General features: G+C 44.3%; 1 protein-coding gene across 6 annotated transcripts in view; it reads left to right on the top strand.

The window, feature by feature from the left end:
• The window catches only part of PRPSAP1 (phosphoribosyl pyrophosphate synthetase associated protein 1), a 52,026-nt gene that overhangs the window by 30,698 nt on the left and 1,321 nt on the right, over window positions 1-20,007 (top strand). For all 6 annotated transcript variants that reach the window (XM_066381343.1, XM_066381342.1, XM_066381341.1 and 3 more), the window contains 6 exons: window positions 11,897-12,069; window positions 13,526-13,641; window positions 14,478-14,533; window positions 15,515-15,660; window positions 18,379-18,449; window positions 19,445-19,591. In XM_066381343.1, the coding sequence (XP_066237440.1) occupies window positions 11,916-12,069; window positions 13,526-13,641; window positions 14,478-14,533; window positions 15,515-15,660; window positions 18,379-18,449; window positions 19,445-19,591 (690 nt within the window). In that variant the 5' untranslated portion in view covers window positions 11,897-11,915. The remainder of the gene's footprint in view (window positions 1-11,896; window positions 12,070-13,525; window positions 13,642-14,477; window positions 14,534-15,514; window positions 15,661-18,378; window positions 18,450-19,444; window positions 19,592-20,007) is intronic.

The following is a 20,007-nucleotide window of genomic DNA, read 5'->3' as shown; positions in this document are numbered from 1 at the left end:
ACATCCCAGCTCCAACACTTGATATTAGCATTAATAAACCCTTCAAAGCTGCCATGAGAGATGAATGGAACAAATGGATGAAGTCTTCTGGGGACAATTTGACACCTGCAGGAAGAGTGAAGAAACCAATTATAGGAGAAATTTGTACCTGGGTGAAAAGATCCTGGGATAATATCAAGATTGAGATCGTTGTCAAGTCATTTAAGGAGTGTGGCATTTCAAGTGCCATAGATGGAACTGAGGACAAGGCAATATATTAAGACAGTGATTTGTCATTAGACACAGATGAGGAAAAGCTAATGGATGGGAGTTTTGACAGTGATGAGTTGTATGAATTTTATGATGAATAAAACCTGAGTTCAATATCTTTATGTAATACATTTATTTTTTCAAATTTTGGGCCCCAAAATTAAGGTGTGTCTTATATATAGGAGTATCTTATACATGGGGAACTATGGTATTTTAAATGAATTTATTTCCCCCCTTCCCCATCAGCCTGTTTACAGGTTTCTCATCTGTACATAGTGTTTGGGAATACAGGGGTATGGATGCTCTTAGCCTGGATCTCTAAAAACACATCTTGGTCTTGATGATCTTTCCTAATTTTCCATTGCTGCCCTTTGGAACCTCAGCCTTCTTTTGATTTCTTGGCTGCGGTCTTCATTTGAATTGATAACTGAGCCAAGGTGAGCAGAATCTTTAACAATTACAATATTCGTTTGATAGTTCAGTGTATAGGTATCAAAGCAAAAATGTCCGCACATGGTAGTTCCTGTATCTTTTAGGACAGAGGGGATGGGAGAGGAAGAGTTTAGAGAAAGGACAAGTGTGTGTGTTGTATGGATGTATGTGTATCCCATATAGAAGATCACTGGGTTTGCCACATGTGCTAGTATGTTGATTGTTTGACTATAGAATACTTTAGTACCAGCTAAAGAATATAGAGAATTTAGTTTTGTGGTAATACCTGCTATAAATTCTGTGGTGAAGGAGGAGGGGATGCTACCTAAAGCAGTAAGGCTGATTTTAGACAAACAGACCAAAGCCGAGACATTCAGATGAACTCAGATGCCTTCAGAGCTGACATCCTAAGACACAGCATACAGTCGAGTGCTGCCTAATGACCTGGTACATTCTGAGAAATGCCTCATTAGGCGATTTTGTCGTGTAAACATCACAGAGTGCATGTACACAAACCTGGATGGTGCAGCCTACTGCTGTAATTGTATGTGCTGTCCTTGCACACACCTGGCAACACACTGGGTTTGTTTACACCAGCAGCACTACACACAGGTGAGTTGTGTGTTGTGCTAGAGTGTTAGGATGGCTGGGTAACAGGAATGTTTGGTTCCATTATAATCTTGTGGTGCCACAGTCGTATTTGCGGTCCCTCATTGACAGAAACATCACTATATGGCACATGACTGCATGCCTTTCTTTGCTGCTGTTGTTGCTCAGGATAGCTTTGGAACGCATCTTCTGGAACCTCTTTCAGAGGTTGCATATTTCTTTTGACTACTCCAACAATAGTAAAATTTTGGTTGTTGAGGATGGATTTAATTTTTGGAAATAGCAAAGAGCCATGCTGAATGAGGTGATTATGTTGAGTAATTGAAATGTGTATCTGTTTCTACACCCAATCCTATGTGTGGGTTGTTTCCCCTACATCTCTGATACAATTCAGCTCAGGTCTGACACTGTCCACCTGTAGCTAGCCTCAGACTCCACAGGGTAAGGCTCAGTCCTACAAGACTGCCCCCCCCCCCCGCCACTTCAGATGCTATGGGAAGTCCAGGTTGTCACCTTGCTTCTGATCTACCCACCCAGTGACTGACTGATTGGAGGTTCCCCTCTTTGTGCTTAATTAATTTGCTAGAGCGGCTCACAGATCTAACTCAGGAGCAGCCAGTTAGAAGAAATGCACAGGGCAAGGTGTGTAGAAAAGGGTGTGCCGCTTCCATGTCCTCTGAGAGCACCACTCAGTCCATGTGTTCACCAGCCCCGAAGCTCTCCAGACTCCCACCTTTTGGATTTTATGGAGGCTTCTTTATATAGGCACAGCTGATTAAATCAGTATTTTTCAACCACTAGTCCGTGGACCAGTCCACCAGAAATTTTGTGCCAACCTGCAAGAGTTCACCACTATAATGTTGTATGAAGGTTGCAGACCCAGTGATCTTATCAAATTCACTTATGCTTATGCTCAGTGTTATTCTGCATTGGCAGTCCCCAAGTGTAAAAAGGTTGAGAACCACTGGATGAAATTATTGGCTGTCGGCGATTATTTAGTCAACCTCCAGCCCCTTCCCTCTCCCAGAGGCCAGGTAGGGGGAGGGGGAGGGAGGCTAAAGGTTTCACCGCCAAGCACATGTTCTGTCTTTCCGGCACCCAGCCCCCATCCTTAGGTGCAGTCCAGAAGTCACCTCCTTAACATCAAAACATCTGTCTTTCTCTCATCACTTAGGAAATTCCAGTGGTTTTAGGAGCTCTGTGCCAGAAATAGGGAGGAAGACCAAATATATATTTCTTGTCCTAAATCACAAAATCTCAGTGTGGTACTCAAGGAGCTTCTAAGTAAAGTAGATATGAAGTGTACAAAGTATTTTCTGAAGGACAATTTTCATGTTTGTGTTACAGGTTCTGGTATGTTGATGGGAGAAGACTCACTAAAGGAACATTTACCACTTATTTGCTGCAGATTAATTGTTGGAGGTGGGGGTGGGATGAATCCTATCCCGTTGCCATATCTCCTTACTATCTGTGGTGTTGGTCAGGTTGCAGCCCTGGGACATTTAATTGATGTACACGCCGGTTCGAAATCCTGGGCTTGCCTGGTCAAGGCACATATGGGAGTTGATGCTTCCTGCTCCTCCCCCTTCTCTCTCTCTCTGTCTCTCTCTCTCACTCCTCTCTCTCTAAAAAAAAAATCAATAAATTAATTGATGTACATATAGAAACTACATCTCTTTCTTCATTACTTTTTGCCCATGGAAATGAGAGAGCAGTAAGGGCCAAATTTAGTATAGGATGCAATTCTCTTAGGGGAAAGAAAAATGATTAGTTGGTAAACAATTAAAAGTGTCCTACTTAGATACAAAGGCAATAGGAATTGGCCAGGATATACTTGGAACAGTCTTAGGGAACAGATAAAGCAGAGGCTGACAGCCAATTTTTCTTCACCTTGTTAGTCCACAGAGTGACTGCCTGGTGTCCAGTTTGCTCAGTGACCCTCAATGATGGGGAAAGCCAATGTGACAAAGGCCCTTTTGTGGCCTTCCTGACCAAGGAGAAGTGGGGTGTGGAAGGCATCCTTAACCTTGGGCTGGAGGATGTTGCATCCCTTGCCATCCGTCTTTAGGAAGAGGAAAAACAGGAAAATAAAAACCTCATAGGAGAAATTAGTAATTAATAGAACCAAAGCTCCTCCAAAACTGTTCTTTTTATTGCATTAATATCTTACTAGCTGGGCCTCCCTTGTGGTTTGCCAGTCCAAACCTCACTGTGTCATAGGATTGTGTATTATAAATGCGGTCACCAAGCCAGCTAAAAGACCCACTATCTGGCAGGGAGTCTTTCAGAATCGATCACATTAACTTCAGCTCTTAATGTATTGTTGGCTTGGGGATCTGGTAAGAAACCAGGGCCAGTGGAGCTTTTCCAGTGTCGTGTCGTCTCACACAGGTGGAGATTAAGAAAGCTCTAATTTTTTTTTATAAATAAATTTTTATTTTAATGGGGTGACATCAATAAATCAGGGTACACATATTCAAAGAAAACATATCCAGGTTATCTTGTCATTCAGTTCTGTTGCATACCCATCACCCAAAGAGAGATTGTCCTCCGTCACCTTCTATCTAGTTTTTTTTGTACCTCTCTCCCTCCTTCCCTCCCCCTGCCCCCCATAACCACCACACTCTTGTCCATGTCTCTTAGTCTCATTTTTATGTCCCACCAATGTATGGAATCCTGCAGTTCTTGTTTTTTTCTGATTTACTTATTTCACTCCATATAATGTTCTCAAGATCCCACCATTTTGTTGTAAGTGATCCGATGTCATCATTTCTTATGGCTGAATAGTATACCATGGTGTATATGTGCCACATCTTCTTTATCCAGTCTTCTAATTTTTTTTACAGTGATTAAAGCCTTTAAGCAAACTCTTGGCCAATACAGCAAGAATCCATAAAAGAGTAGTGTCCTTAACAAGTTCACCAAGTCCAAGTTGGCCCCAACACCATGCCAAGTCCCTGATAAATGCAACCCAACCCCAGTTCAGTCTGTTAGGAGCTGGCACAAGGAGCAGGAGTCCAGGAAAAGTCCACATCCAGGAAAAGTCCTCATGGCACTGGAATTGTCACAATTCTATACTTTGCAGCTCACGTCCAAGTCCCAATGACTGCTGCTTCTAGCTGGTAATGATTCAGGTAGACTGGAAAAGCCATCTGCAGCATGTGTGGATATGGAGCTTCTGTTCTCCTCTGCCTGGAGAGATGAGACCAGGGTGCTTTTCCCTGGAGCTCTGCTACTGTGGCGTGGTAAAGAGAACCTTGCGATACACTAAGCTGGGTGGCAAAGGTAGATTCATAATAGAAGTTGGCAAAAGGGGGAAAGAGAGCTCTAAATTAGGAGTAGATCCCAGCCTGAAATATGAGTGGGGCATTGAGGTAGGAGGAAAAAAGGAAACACTATATATTAAACCAAGCAGCAGAAAATAGGACTATCAACACCCACAACAGAGATCTTCGAGGGAAGAATAAAAAATCTGACTATTCAGGCAAGACATAGTTAAGTGGCCCTTGTGCAAATGAGATCAGTTTACCTGCTTCTTGGAAGAAATACCCTAGGCTCGTCCACAGTGTTGTAGATGGGGCTGACGGCCCTGGGCCCCTTCAGCTTTCAGTGGCAAACCCCAGCATTCTGGGCAAGGTTAGGTCATAGGTGGCTGGAGCAGGGCTGGAAGAGACTGAACCCTCCCTTAGAGGAGCGAGGGGGAAGCCTACCTTCCAGTGTCCCTGTTTCCTCGCAGCAGAGGCATGTAAGCCTGGCAGGCTTTAGCTCAATGACCATTCTTTCCACTATTGAAGCAGGACCCAGATGGCATCCTATGAGACCCCTTTGGGGCGTTGGAGCCTTTAAGGGTGTATCCTAAAAGCTGGTAGTTCCCCTGATCTCTATTGGGCTTTTTCTGCCTCTAGGTATCTTAAAAGCCATGCTCAGAAGATCTCGCTGAGGGGTTTGAGGATCCCCATCCACCTATATAAATCTTTTCCATATATCTGGAGCTATTTGGAAAAAGACAAAACAGTGTTATTAGCTGGATCAAATAAAGAAGGTAGTAGTTTGCAGGCGAAAAAGATTTGGCGTCTCCTGTTCATCAGCATTCAAAAGAAATTTAGCCTGACCTGTGGTGGCACAGTGGATAAAGTGTCAACCTGGAAATGCTGGGGTTGCCGGTTCAAAACCCTGGGCTTGCCTGGTCAAGGCACATATGGGAGTTGATGCTTTCTGCTCCTCCCCCCTTCTCTCTCTCTTTCTCTCTCTCTCTCTCCTCTCTATAATGAATAAATAAAATCTTTATAAAAAAAAAAGAAATTTAATTTTTTTTAAGTAAAAAGCATGATATGGTAGACCCGTAGGAGTTCCAGGATATGACTACCCCCTTTAAAAAAAAATTTTTTTTTTTTTTTTGTATTTTTCTGAAGCTGGAAATGGGGAGGGACAGTCAGACAGACTCCCGCATGCGCCCGACCAGGATCCACCCGGCACTCCCACCAGGGGTGAAGCTCTGCCCACCAGGGGGGCGATGCTCTGCCCCTCCGGGGATCGCTCTGTTGTGACCAGAGCCACTCTAGCACTTGGGGCAGAGGCCAAGGAGCCATCCCCAGCACCCGGGCCATCTTTGCTCCAATGGAGCCTCGCTGCGGGAGGGGAAGAGAGAGACAGAGAGAAAGGAGAGGAGGAGGGGTGGAGAAGCAGATGGGCGCTTCTGTGTGCCCTGGCCAGGAATCGAACCCGGGACTTCTGCACGCCAGGCCGACGCTCTACCACTGAGCCAACTGGCCAGGGCCTAAAATTTTTTTTAAAAATTGACCTTAAAATATTTGCTGGGTACACTTTAATAATACCTTAACTTTAAAGATTGTAAGCATGACAAAATACAGTAAATGCTTTTGCTCCATATGCAGGAGCCTTTTCAGTTTAGCCAATTTAGGAAATCTAATAATAGAACAATGCATACAGACATGAGCTATAACATGCTTAGCAGCCTCTCCTGTTCTGACAGAGGTTACTATAAATCCAGAATATGTATCCACTGTAACGTGGACCTAGGACTGTTTGCCTAATGAAGGTATATGGGTAACATCCATTTGCCAAAGTTGTCCTGGTAGGGGTCCTTGAGGGTTAATTCCAAATGAAGGGGCAGATTGTAGTATAGGACCTCTTGGACAGGATTTCCCAATCTGCCGTGCTGCTTCCCAAGAAAGTTGCAACTGTTTACACTGGGCTGCAGCGTTCTGGTGATGAATAGTATGAGACTGAATTGCTTAATCTGTCATGGTTGCTCCAAATAATTTTCTTTTGGGTAGCTTAATCAACAAGGGCACTCCTAGGCCCTGGCCGGTGGCTCAGTGGTAGAGCATTGGCCTGGTGTGCAGGATTCCTGGGTTCGAATCCCGGCTAGAGCACACACAAACAGCGCCCATCTGCCTCCCCCCCCCCGTCTCTCTCCTCCCCTCCCGCAGCCAAGGCCCCACCAGAGCAAAGCCACCCCGGGGGGCGCTAAGGATGGCCCTGTGGCCTCCCCCACAGGTGCCAGAATGGCTCCGGTTGCAACAGAGCAACACCCCAGATGAGCAGAGCATTCCCCCTGGTAGGCATGCCGGGTGGATCCCGGTCAGGCGCATGCGGGAGCCTGTCCGACTGCCTCCCCATCCTCAACCTCGGAAAAATACAAAAAAAAAAAAAAGAAAAGAAAAAGGGGGGGGGGCATTCCCTTGTGCTAAAAAGCTCCAGGGAGCATGGAGTGAGCTCGAGTATGTCCTATAAAACATAAAGCTCTATGTTGACATACAAGTCTTTGAAGAAGGAGGAACTGCTGAAATAGTTCATCAGCATTTGTCCCTAAGACAGCAGTCTTTATAGTGGAAACACCATAATTAAATATTTGCTGTCTGTATATAGATTAAAGGGGGAATATGGCAAATGCTGAAAAACCATGATAATGGCATATAATTCTAGACTTTGAGCTGATTTTAAGTTGTCAGTTTCAGTATAAAGTTGTCCATTGATTTGCAAGAGCGATTTGCCATTTAGTGGAAGTTTCCCAGAGCCATTGTTATTGATCCTTTGAAAAAAGCAACAACAATAATTTTGAGGCTCAAAACCTATAAGCTGGCCCTGGCCGGTTGGCTCAGCGGTAGAGCATCGGTCTGGCGTGTGGGGGTCTCGGGTTCGATTACCGGCCAGGGCACACAGGAGAAGCGCCCATTTGCTTCTCCACCCCCCCCCCTTCCTCTCTGTCTCTCTTCCCCTCCCGCAGCCAAGGCTCCATTGGAGCAAAGATGGCCCGGGCGCTGGGGATGGCTCCTTGGCCTCTGCCCCAGGCGCTGGAGTGGCTCTGGTCTCGGCAGAGCGATCCCCGGAGGGGCAGAGCATCGCCCCCCTTGGTGGGCAGAGCTTCGCCCCTGGTGGGCGTGCCAGGTGGATCCTGGTCGGGTGCATGCGGGAGTCTGTCTGACTGTCTCTCCCTGTTTCCAGCTTCAGAAAAATACAAAAAAAAAACAAAAAAAAAAAACTATAAGCTGTAAGGGTCACCTATGCCCCTTGATAATCAAGGAGGTGATAAGATCAAAATATGGAAGTGTATTTTATGGGCTATTAGATGGTTCAATGTGCCCAAGCTGTAGCTGCTCTTGTACCAATTGAGCAGCTGCCCTAAGTTTTTCCTGAGAAAGGGGCCATTGGTCTACCCATACAGGATTATCTGATTTCCAAGTAATTGGGTCTGCACAATGCATTATTGAGGTAGCAGGAGCTAACAAGGCCCTTATGCTAAATTTTAATATCCTAATCCACACCTTCTGGTATTGGGTGCCACTTCTCTGGGGGTGAGAATTCCTCGCTGTTCTTTCCCTAGACCCTTGGTGGGCAAAAATCCCCAATCAAGCATCTGAGTACTGACTAAACCATTAGGACTGACAAGCAACTCTCCCATATTTTTCTTTTTTTTTTTTTTTTTTAATTTTTTATTTATTCATTTTAGAGAGGAGAGGGAGAGACAGAGAGAGAGAGAGAGAGGAGAGACAGAGAGAGAGAAGGGGGGGAGGAGCTGAAGCATCAACTCCCATATGTGCCTTGACCAGGCAAGCCCAGGATTTCGAACCGGCGACCTCAGCATTTCCAGGTCAACGCTTTATCCACTGCGCCACCACAGGTCAGGCTCTCCCATATTTTTCAAAACATCTCTACCTCACAAATTAATTGGCCATCCAGGGAGCACATAAGGCTTAAAAAATCCAGAATGATCTTCTTAATCTTCCCAATGTAGAAAACTAGAACTTTGTTGAGGGGATTTACTCCGCCCTATACCTTGTAATTCTGTGGCTGCTGCATGAGTGGGCCAGGAAGGAGGCCAGTGTAGCTTAGCAATAAGAGATACATCAGCTCCAGCCCTGGCTGGTTGGCTCAGTGGTAGAGCGTCGGCCTGGCGTGCAGAAGTCCCGGGTTCAATTCCCGGCCAGGGCACACAGGAGAAGCGCCTATTTGCTTCTCCACCCCTCCCCTTCCTCTCTGTCTCTCTCTTCCCCTCCCGCAGCGAGGCTCCATTGGAGCAAAGATGGCCCAGGTGCTGGGGATGGCTCCTTGGCCTCTGCCCCAGGCGCTAGAGTGGCTCTGGTCGCAACAGAGCGACGCCTCGGAGGGGCAGAGCATCGCCCCCTGGTGGGCAGAGCATCGCCCCTGGTGGGCGTTCCGGGTTGATCCCGGTTGGGCGCATGCGGGAGTCTGTCTGACTGTCTCTCCCCATTTCCAGCTTCAGAAAAATACAAAAAAAAAAAAAAAGAGATACATCAGCTCCAGTATCTAAAAGTCCTTTAAATTTATGCTCATGTATTGTTAGTTCCATTTCAGGGCGTTCCTGACCTTTTTTTTTTTTTTTTTTCAATTGGCAAAATCAGAGGAGCCAAATAAGAAAGCTCTAATTTACTTCTAACATTGACAAGCAGTCTATATATGGAAGAGGACTTGCTATAGTATATGTGATGCTTGGTATTTAGTCCAGATAGGGATTCCGGAGTTATTTATATACTTCCCTCTAAATGCCATGCAGGCCTCTAACTTAACATTCAGAGCCCGCCACAGGGCATCAGTTTCAGTGACTTGGTGTGGGGAAGGGAGGGAATAAGTGTACACGTGTTTGGAAAGGGGAACATTCTTACATGAGTTAGTTGTGCTCCTTCCTGGGACAATTCGTTTCCACCAGAGTGATCCAGTGCTGTCTCCAGCACTCCCCCAGGGTGTGGTCAGCCTTGTTAATCATTTTATCTCCCTGCCTAATACAGTGCCTGACTCAAGTTGCTCAATAAATAATGTGTTCAATGGACGAATGAACTAAAATTGACCAAGTTATTATGAATTCCTAAGTACTTTGAAATTGTTTGATAGGTGTTTTATACCAATTATACCAAAAGATTGTCCTCTCTGACCTTTTTATACATGACTTGGTGTGTTATTTTTAGGAGTATTGTGTGTGAACAAAGGTGCTGTAGTAAATCAGAAATCCCTAACTGAGCAGGTCATGGTGGGTCGTCCGGTCCCAGGCCTGTAACTTCTTTTTTTTTTTTTTTTTTTTAAGATTTTATTTATTCATTATAGAGAGGGAGAGAGAGAGAGAGAGAGAGAGAAGGGGGAGGAACAAGAAGCATCAACTCCCATATGTGCCTTGACCAGGCAAGCCCAGGGCTTTGAACCGGCAACCTCAGCATTTCCAGGTCAACGCTTTATCCACTGCGCCACCACAGGTCAGGCTATAACTTCTTTAGAGAAAGGTTTAAGCCAGCCCTATGTGTTGTCTTGTGCACCTAGGTTACCACACCTTTGAAATGCCATAAGTACTGTATTTTTTACTCTGTAAGACGCACTTCTTTTCCCTCAAAAGTGGAGGGGAAAATGCCTGTGTGTCTTATGGAGTGAAAAATATGGTATTTTATTAAATATTTTAACACAACATTTGGTTCAGATTTTTTTTTTCATATTTTCCTCCTTAAAACCCTAGGCGTGTCTTATGGTCAGGTGCGTCTTATGGAGCAAAAAATACGGTAATACCTCTTAAGACCAAAATCACCCTCACAGTCTAGTTAGTGGCCCTGTAACTAACTAGGTGGGTCCCTGCCTTGCTTTCTCTTAACTCCTTGTAATCTTCCTTACTTCTCTCCTTAATTTCTTTTGTGTGTGTGTGTGTGACAGAAACAGAGAGAGGGACAGGTAAGAGACAGACAGGAAGGGAGAGAGATGAGAAGCATCAATTCTTCGTTGTGGCACCTTAGTTCATTGATTGCTTTCTTCTATGTGCCTTGACTGGGAGGCTTCAGCAGAATGAGTGACCCCTTGCTCAAGACAGTGACTTTGGGCTCAAGCCAGCAATCTTGGGCTTCAAGCCAGTGATCTTTAGGCTCAAGCCAGCGACTATGGGGTCATGTCTATGATCCCAGGCTTAAGCCAGTCACCCCACACCCAAGCTGGTGAGCCTGCGCTCAAGCGGATGAGCCTGTGCTCAAGCCAGCAACCTTGGGTTTGGGAACCTGGGTCCTCTGCATCCCAGCCCAACGCTCTGTCCACTGTGCCACCACATGGTCAGGCTCTCCTTAATTTCAGTGCAATGCATAAAAGAAGCTGCAAAATTATTATCTTCCAGAGCATTTAAGATCTTGCTCCCTGGCTATTGTTGTCAGATTAGCTAAAATAAATTCTTAAAAATTTCTTTACAAGGTTAGATGTTTCTTATATTGAAAGTATAAGGGAGAAAAATGTTCCCATTTATTTCAGAGGAAGGAAGTGGTATCTGGCAAGGGTCTCTGTCTGTCTGTGGAAGAGGGGCGAGGAAGCCAGCAGTCCTGATGTAGAAGAGCAGGTGTCTGTGTTTGGGCAGAGCCCACCTTAGGCTTGATCAGCCTTGGCAAAGGATAGTAATCTGCCTTCCTTAATGTTAGAGATGGCCTTTTCTTTGAACATCTTTCAGATTCATGTATTCTTCTGTGTTTATCTGGGTAATCTTTGCTAGGAACCTGTATATCTCAAGGAAAGAAGAGATGGGGAGCCATTTGGAAATTAAGTTTCAAGACATCCCCATTGCCTACCCTACCTTTTACCCCCTAGAAGAAGAAAAGATACCAAATCCTTTCTGGTAATCTTCCTGTCTTCCCTCCTTAATTTCAAATGCATGAAAGAAATTGTAAAACTCATTCATTTTGATGAACAGTTAAATAGAAGGGCAGGTGGGTTTGTTTCCCTTGGCGTTCACCAGAAAATGCAGTACTGGCCTACTGGCTTTAGTCTACATCCAGGGATGGTGCCAGCAGGTGCTGGTTACCTCTGGTCACCCGCGGTTGATACCTGTTTCATGTGCCACAGCAGTGACTGTGCCACCAACAAAAGGCCCAGGCACAGGCGGGAGTGGATAACTGAACTGTGCATTTAAGTAACCATGGATTAAAACTGGAGCTTATGCAGCTAAAAAGAAGAGTTAATACGCATTCCCTGCCCTCATGAAGTGCCATCATAAGGCAGTGTGGTGATAAAATGCCTATAACACCCATCTCAGCAGCTCATGTTTGATGGCTGTAGTTGAGATCTAATAAATGAAATTGCCTCCCAAAAGACAAACTTTTGACTATTTCAGAGATGTGAATACAGCTGTGATGGAGTTGTTGATCATGGCCTATGCACTGAAGACTGCCTGTGCCCGGAATATTATTGGCGTCATACCTTACTTCCCCTATAGCAAGCAGAGCAAGATGAGGAAGAGGGGATCCATTGTGTGCAAGCTTCTGGCGTCCATGCTGGCCAAAGCGGGTGAGTGTAGATGGCGAGCCTGGGCTCCATGCTGTATTGTAGGGCTCCTTACCTGAGATTAGTCCATATCTCATCTAGTTGGGGACCTCTTTTCTCTAAGTGTTGTTCACTGATGACTTTTTCTTGTTTCCTTTCGCTGGTTAGGGATATGTGAGCTTAGGTAGAAATTCATACCTTTTTCTTTTCTCTTCATCTTACTTTAGAGTGACATTATCTACTTCCTTGTTTTCTACTCTTGGCCTCTGTCATCATTCTATTTACTTCCTTTACATTTCATCTTACGGTCATTACATTGTAACTGGCAATCTTGGCATTCATATGTAATCTTTTGAGTCTCAGGACTAGATTTACTTATTTGCCTTCGTTGGCTAAATTTTATTTATGTACCTCATATTAAAACTGGATTTTTCTTTACTACTTCTTCAGCTTATGGACTTTTTTGTTCCCCTCCTGATTGTCATTCTTTATAGCTGCTCATTTTCATTGCTTTTATCCCATATGTTTTTGTGGTGGTGAGATACTTTCTAGCCTATGAATCAAATGTAAAAACACTTTATAGTTACTGGAATTTTATTTGCCTGATTTTTATTAAAATTCTAACATATTTGAATCCTCAGAAACATTGAATTCCGTTCTCTCTAAACTATATAATGTCTTTGGAAAGAACAAGTAATACTGGTTCTTTGGTCTGGAACTTATGCTATGACCTTCAACCACTTGCAGTGTGTGTGTGTGTGTGTGTGTGTGTGTGTGTGTGTGTGTGTGTGTGTGTGTGTGTGTGTGTATAGATAGATAGATAGATAGATATGCAAAATATATATATATTTCAGTCTTTTTGGTTTAGCTCTATTGAATGAATATGAGTCTTCTTTATTATTTTTTTCTACAAGACTATTTCTTGACCTGTTCTTTTATGACATATAGAAATTGTTCCAAACCCTTCAGTATCTTATCTTTGTATTTCGTGAATTTCTTTTTTTCTAATATGTACATAATTTTGCTTTTGCTTTCTTACTCCTTATGCCTTAGCCACAGTCTTAACGTTTCTTCCTAAATTCTTTAATCAAGACCTTACTATTTTTTTACATCAATTCTTGCTTCAGTATTTATTAATTTCATTTTTATACTTTTGCTTCTACTTGAGTTTTCTTTTCTTGATTTTGAGGCTCACACTAATAACGGTGGCAGAGGGGAGGAGGAGAGCACTTTTCTCAGCTTCGGCTCTTTGTCCGTGTGGAAGGTTATAGGTTACAGGCTCCTTTACAGTAGGCTGATCACGTTCTTTAGTTCATTAAGTTTTGTTAAGGTAACGAATACAGTCTGTAACTGCTGGGCTTGTTAATAGTACCCCGGCTTCAGTCTTTGTTGGGAAACAGGAGTGGGGCGTCTAGTTTGTGTGCCCTGTATCCATTAGCTTGCAGGGCTGAACTTGTAATTGTTTGTTTTAAAATTTCAGGTTTAACTCACATTATCACTATGGATCTTCATCAAAAGGAAATTCAAGGCTTTTTCAGCTTCCCCGTGGACAACCTTAGAGCCTCACCTTTCCTGCTTCAGTATATCCAGGAAGAAGTGAGGAGCCACCAGCAAACCCCCATGTCCTCACAAAAGACCCTATATAGTGATTCTATGGAATCAGATTTCAGCAGGGAGAGTGCATCTCATGATCCTTCCCTTAGTCTTGATGCTCGAGGCAGCAAGATAGGGTCAGCAGGCCCTGGCCGGATGGCTCAGTGGTAGATCATCAGCCTTGGCATGCAGGAGTCCTGGGTTCAATTCCCGGCCAGGGCACACAGGAGAAGGGCCCATCTGCTTCTACACCCCTCCCCCTCTCCTTCCTCTCTGTCTCTCTCTTCCCCTCCCACAGCCAAGGCTCCATTGGAGCAAAGTTGGCCCGGATGCTGAGGATGGCTCCATGGCCTCTGCCTCAGGCGCTAGAATGGCTCTGGTTGCAACAGAGCAACGCCCCAGAGGGGCAGAGCATCGCCCCCTGGTTGGCATGCCGGGTGGATCCCGGTCAGGCGTATGCGGGAGTCTGTCTGACTGCCTCCCCGTTTCCAACTTCAGAAAAATACAAAAAAAAAAAAAAAAAAAGATAGGGTCAGCATGTAGTCACGGAGGGGCATGGATTTCAGAGACATTAACATGGATCTCCTTCTCAGTAGCTAGCAATTTGCTTATGTTTTCTAAAAATTAAGATTTTAAGAACTAATTACCTTTCTTTTTTTTGATGTAACAGTACTTTTATAATGATGTTAATTGTTGTGTTAAAATTCTAAAATTTGTGAATGAAATTTTAGCATATATGATTGCTAGTATGGATCATAGCTATAAGAGAAAAAAAAAAAGTAATACTAGCACCCAGGTATAACTTTTCAGTATTTTCTTATTTTTTCCTCCAAATCTAGATTCCAAATTACAGAAATGCAGTCATTGTAGCTAAGTCTCCTGATGCTGCAAAAAGGTAAATAACCCAGTCACTTGTGGAAACTCCTCATGGGTGCTTTCTCAAGTCAGACTGAGCTGTTCTGATGTCCAGGGTCTGTCGTAATGCAGCCCGTGGAAGCTCATCGACCCAGCTGTCCCGTGTCCGTGTTGCATCCTACACCACAGCTTTCTCAGTCTGTGGTCTCCAGGCCACGCGTGGGTCTCTGAATGACTCAGTTTTCTTCTGGAGGAAAGGGAGTTCTTCTTTCTAGTTCTCAGGACAAGCAAAGCAGGAGAGCTGCGAGCACTTTGCAGGCAGTGGTTTTAAGAGACCTTTTTCAACAAAGGTCTTTCTTCTGGACACAAGTGTTAGAATGTTGGACAAAGGGTAGAGCCAAAATTGCCTAGACTCAGGTACTAGCCTACATCCCAATTCACATGCCTCTTTAGGCATTTGTGTGGTGGCCTGGGCCCCACATTCTGTTTTGTATAAATAATTCCTTCGAATGTCCCTAAAAGGTTGAATAATATTTTCATTTTATGATTAATAAACTGTTAGAAGAGTGATGCTTGCCCTGGCCGGTTAACTCAGTGGTAGAGCGTCGGCCTGGCGTGCAGAAGTCCCGGGTTCGATTCCTGGCCAGGGCACACAGGAGAAGCGTCCATCTGCTTCTCCACCCCTTCCCCTCTCCTTCCTCTCTGTCTCTCTCTTCCCCTCCCGCAGCCGAGGCTCCATTGGAGCAGAGATGGCCCGGGCGCTGGGGATGGCTCCTTGGCCTCTGCCCCAGGCGCTAGAGTGGCTCTGGTCGCAACAGAGCGACGCCCCGGAGGGGCAGAGCATCGCCCTCTGGTGGGCAGAGTGTCGCCCCCTGGTGGGAGTGCCGGGTGGATCCCTATCGGGCGCATGCGGGAGTCTGTCTGACTGTCTCTCCCCGTTTCCAGCTTCAGAAAAATACAAAAAAAAAAAAAAAAAAAGAAGAGTGACGCTTGGCTCTCCTTCCCTTTGCCTTTCTCTTAGGGCCCAGTCCTATGCTGAGAGGCTTCGCCTGGGGCTAGCTGTGATCCACGGAGAGGCTCAGTGTACAGAGCTTGACATGGATGATGGCCGTCACTCTCCCCCAATGGTCAGAAATGCTACTGTCCATCCCGGCCTGGAGTTGCCATGTAAGATTAGCTCTGTTTTTACTTTATTTGTAAATTGAAGCAAGTCTTGAATAATAAGAGTAGCTGGATTAATACTTATGTGGATGTGTGCTCTCTTGGTATTTTTAAAAATTGAATGGTATTGCATTGATTCCCCTTTTGTACGTGTTAAATACATGTGCAGAATATGTAAGGACCATTGTACATACCTGGGTAGCACTTACCATTCAGAGAGTGTGACGTGATTTTAGCTTTAGTAAAAAAGTTGTACGTGTGATGTTGTGAAATCTTAAGCTTTTATATTTTGGTACGATCGGTGATCGTCACTATTAATCAAACACCAGGCTTTGTCTGACCAGGTGGTGGTGCAGTGAATAGAGCATCAGTCTGGGATGCAGAGGACCCAGGTTCGAGACCCTAAGGTCGCCAGCTTGAGCGCGGGCTCATCTGGTTTGAGCAAAGCTCACCAGCTTGGACCCAAGGTCGCTGGCTCGAGCAAGGGGTTACTCGGTCTGCTGTAGCCCCACGGTCAAGACACATATGAGAAAGCAATCAATGAACAACTAAAGTGTCACAATGAAAAACTAATGATTGATGTTTCTCATCTCTCTCCGTTCCTGTCTGTCCCTATCTATCCCTCTCTCTGACTCTCTCTCTGTCTCTATAAAAAAATAAATAAAAGAAATAAAAGCAATGTGGTCATATTTAAAAAAACAAAACAAAACAAAAAACACCAGGCTTTGGTGATCAGGTAACTTTTAGCCCTGTTAGTAATGTAACCCTTTGGTCTGCTACTGCCAAACATCTGTTTAATCCAGCAGAGTGCAGGCTACTTATTTCCATAGGCTTTTGAGTGTCAGTAAGTAGCATTCTGTACTGGAAAGTCAATTAGGCTTTTGAGGGGAAGGAGATTATTTCCTTTAGAAATATGTATCTACTTGACCCTGCCTCCGAAACCCAGGGTGGAACAATAGTAGAACAGTTATGCCCCAAACAGGTAATCTCACACAGGCTCCCTCTCTAAGGTGTAAACGTTCCAATTGTTTATCATTTTCAGACTCAGGAAACTAACATTGTTATAATACCATTGTCTAATCTTCAGACCTTATTCAGATTTTACCAATTGTTTCTGGACTAGAACCAATGTAAAGTAACAGAGGGTACTTGGTCATCATTTTTCTTGTCTCATTCCAGCTGGACTGGCTCCTCTGTTCTTTGTCTCTTCTGACCTGATACTTTGGAAGAATGTAGGCCATTTATTTTGTAGAATAGTCCTTAACCGGGGCATGTTTGTTTAACTGGGGCATGTTTGTTTCCTCGTGATTAGGTTGAATTAGCTATTACTATGATTGTTGTCAAATGGTGATTTTTCTAATTCTTTTCTTCCCTCCATTTGTATCAGTATGGATTCATAGAATCTTATTTTATTCAGTGTATTATGAACTGATCCATTGCTAGTATTTTAATACTCAGTTTGTCTCAGACATGACTGAAGAGCACTCCTTTAAGCTACCTCCCATGTTCTTTTGACATGTCCCTATCATTTTTTGATACTCCTTTATTTATGATATAACAAGATGTTCCCTGTGTATCTTGTACTGTCTTAGCCCTGGACTCAGCCCTGACTCCTTTAGTTTAAAGCAGGAGTTAGAACCCAGGATTGGGCTTCAGAGTGTGCACTTAGTCACCACACTCTGCCCCTTGCTGGAGTCAGCGACCTTGGGTTCAAACTGGTGGGCTTTTTGCTCAAACCAGATGAGCCCGCGCTCAAGCTGGTGGCCTTGGGGTCTCGAATCTGGGTCTCCCATGTCCCAATCTTACACTCTATCCACTGTGCCACTGCCTGGCCAGGCTGAATGCCAGCTCTTACAGCCTTTCCCTGTTTGATTTTCTTCGGAGTGTCATTCATTTTAGGTTTTCTCATCAGTCTCAGAGGTCAATGTTTCTATGGTGAGTGGCAGGGCAGTGCTGGTCTGTGTGTTGGTGAAATCTTCCTCACTGTTCTACTCCATCCTTACACTTGTGCTAGCTAAAGACTGGTGCCTGCTAGTCACGCATGGCTGTTTTGACCTTTTTTTTTTTTTTTTTTTTTTTTTGAGGGGGGTAGAGAGATGAGAAGCATCAACCTGTTGCTACAGCACTTTAGTTGTTCATTGATTGCTTCTCATATGCGCCTTGACCGGGCAGCTCAAGCCGAGCCTGTGACCACTTGCTCCAGCCAGTTACCTTGGGATTTTGAACCTGGGACCTCAGTGTCCCAGGTCGACAGTCTATCCACTGTGCCACTGCCAGTCAGGCATTGGCTGTTGTGATCTTAAAACATAACTAGTCTCAACTGAAAAGTGCCATGTGTGTAAGATGCACACCAAATACCAAAGACTTTGTATAAAACACATGTAAAACATTTCTAATAAATTTGTATATTGATTACCTATTGAAATAATATTTTGGATATGTTTGGTAAAATAAAATCTATTAATTTCACCTGTGTGCTTTTACCACCTAATGTGGCTACTAGAAAATATAAAATAGCATCTGTCTCATCCTGTTTCTGTTGGACCACGTGCTCTAAACTGTGTGTTTTTTCAAGACACCCCCTGCCCCCTGCTCACTCAAGAAGAATCTGGGGTTTTTTTTCTTCACAGTGGTTTGCCACCCCTTCCAGAGGGAGGGGTTATGATCACATTCACTTAGTGCTGTGTGACTGACTGGGTCTTGTCATTTGTTTTGTTTTGCTAGTGATGATGGCCAAAGAGAAGCCACCAATAACTGTAGTCGGAGATGTTGGCGGGAGCATCGCAATCATAGTGGTATGGTTATGGTTATGTCTTCCATCATGTGCAGAGATGACACCTCTGGCTCTTTATCGGTTGTCCATTTTGGGTTGTATTTATAGTAACGATAGATTTAAGTGGCTCTGCCCTTTCTCACCCGTACTCCTTAGGGGCAAGTAGAGATTTTTATATAGATGAACAGGGATTATTATAACCAACAGGTGTAAAAAGAGCACAATAACTCCTATAAGAAAAGTCAACCCCATAAGTAACCTTTGTCTTAAGGGCTGTAGGGCCTGTCAAAGCAGCTGACTACTCATCCATAAGCTTTAGGGCCCTGAGGTGAACTAAAGACGAGCTGTTTCATCTTTACTAATGAGAACAGTGTCAGTCCTGGTACTTGAACATGATACATTTGCTCCCAGCTCCGAATGCTTTTCCTGAGCCAGAGGCTCGTCCTCCTCACGGCTTGCTTCATGTCTCTGTACCTGTCGTTTAACTTTCTCTCAGTAACAATAAATGGGACACTGGCTATGTCAGATTATCTTGAAATTTGAAACAGGAAATGAGCCTTGGTGGTTGTAAACTCTGGCTGTGAATGTCATATATGACTACAAGGCTGTTTTGCTCTTTGTACTGACAGCCACACAAAGTGCAGTCCATGTAGGTCTGTTGCCATTGCTGGTGTTAGACCCTTTGACCCAGGTAGATAACTCTGAGTGGGGTTTTTTTGTTTTTTTGTTTTTTTTAATTTATTCATCTTTAGAGAGGAGAGGGAGAGACAGAGAAAGAGAAGGGGGGAGGAGCTGGAAGCATCAACTCCCATATGTGCCTTGACCAGGCAAGCCCAGGGTTTCGAACCGGCGACCTCAGCATTTCCAGGTTGACGCTTTTATCCACTGCGCCACCACAGGTCAGGCTTAGCTCTGAGTTTTGATTCACTGTCCTCTGAGGCGCAGAGAGGGCAGTGAGTGTGTATTCGTAAGCAGGGCAAGGGCCGCTCCCTGACACTTACTCCGATCTCTTCTCAGGATGACATTATTGATGATGTGGAAAGTTTCGTTGCTGCTGCAGAGATCCTGAAGGAGAGAGGCGCTTATAAGATTTATGTCATGGCCACTCACGGCATCCTGTCTGCAGAGGCCCCCCGCCTGATTGAAGAGTCCTCCATTGATGAGGTCTGTGTACTTTTAAGGGGTGTGGAACATTAGCTCAAGTCAAGGTTTTCTGCCCTGTTTTCTGTGAATAGTGAAATGACCCAGTTAGTATTGTCTCTCCAGACGACCTATGGTGGCTAGCATTTGTTGGGGCAGTTATATAGTTAGGAATAGATGTCTATTTTTATAAAGATTTGCTTTATGGACTTCAGTATAATTTGTATTTCAATATAATTTCTCTGAAGAGAATTCGTCCCCAACAATACGGAATTTTTGCACAGTGCTTGGACTCAGCCTATCATTTCTGCATATAATGATGATTGCATTCAGAATCTTATGTTTTGAACCATGAAACCCTTCCCTTGTGGAAAGTTGGTTAAGCTTAGTTTGTAAAAACCATACTCTGTAGAGTAAGGTTTTGTAGGTTGAAACCTGGG

This window comes from Saccopteryx leptura, chromosome 4, assembly GCF_036850995.1.
Source record: "Saccopteryx leptura isolate mSacLep1 chromosome 4, mSacLep1_pri_phased_curated, whole genome shotgun sequence".
NCBI lineage: Eukaryota > Metazoa > Chordata > Mammalia > Chiroptera > Emballonuridae > Saccopteryx > Saccopteryx leptura.
Note: the sequence above shows the minus strand (reverse complement) of the source record. Positions and strands in the feature narration are given on the sequence as shown.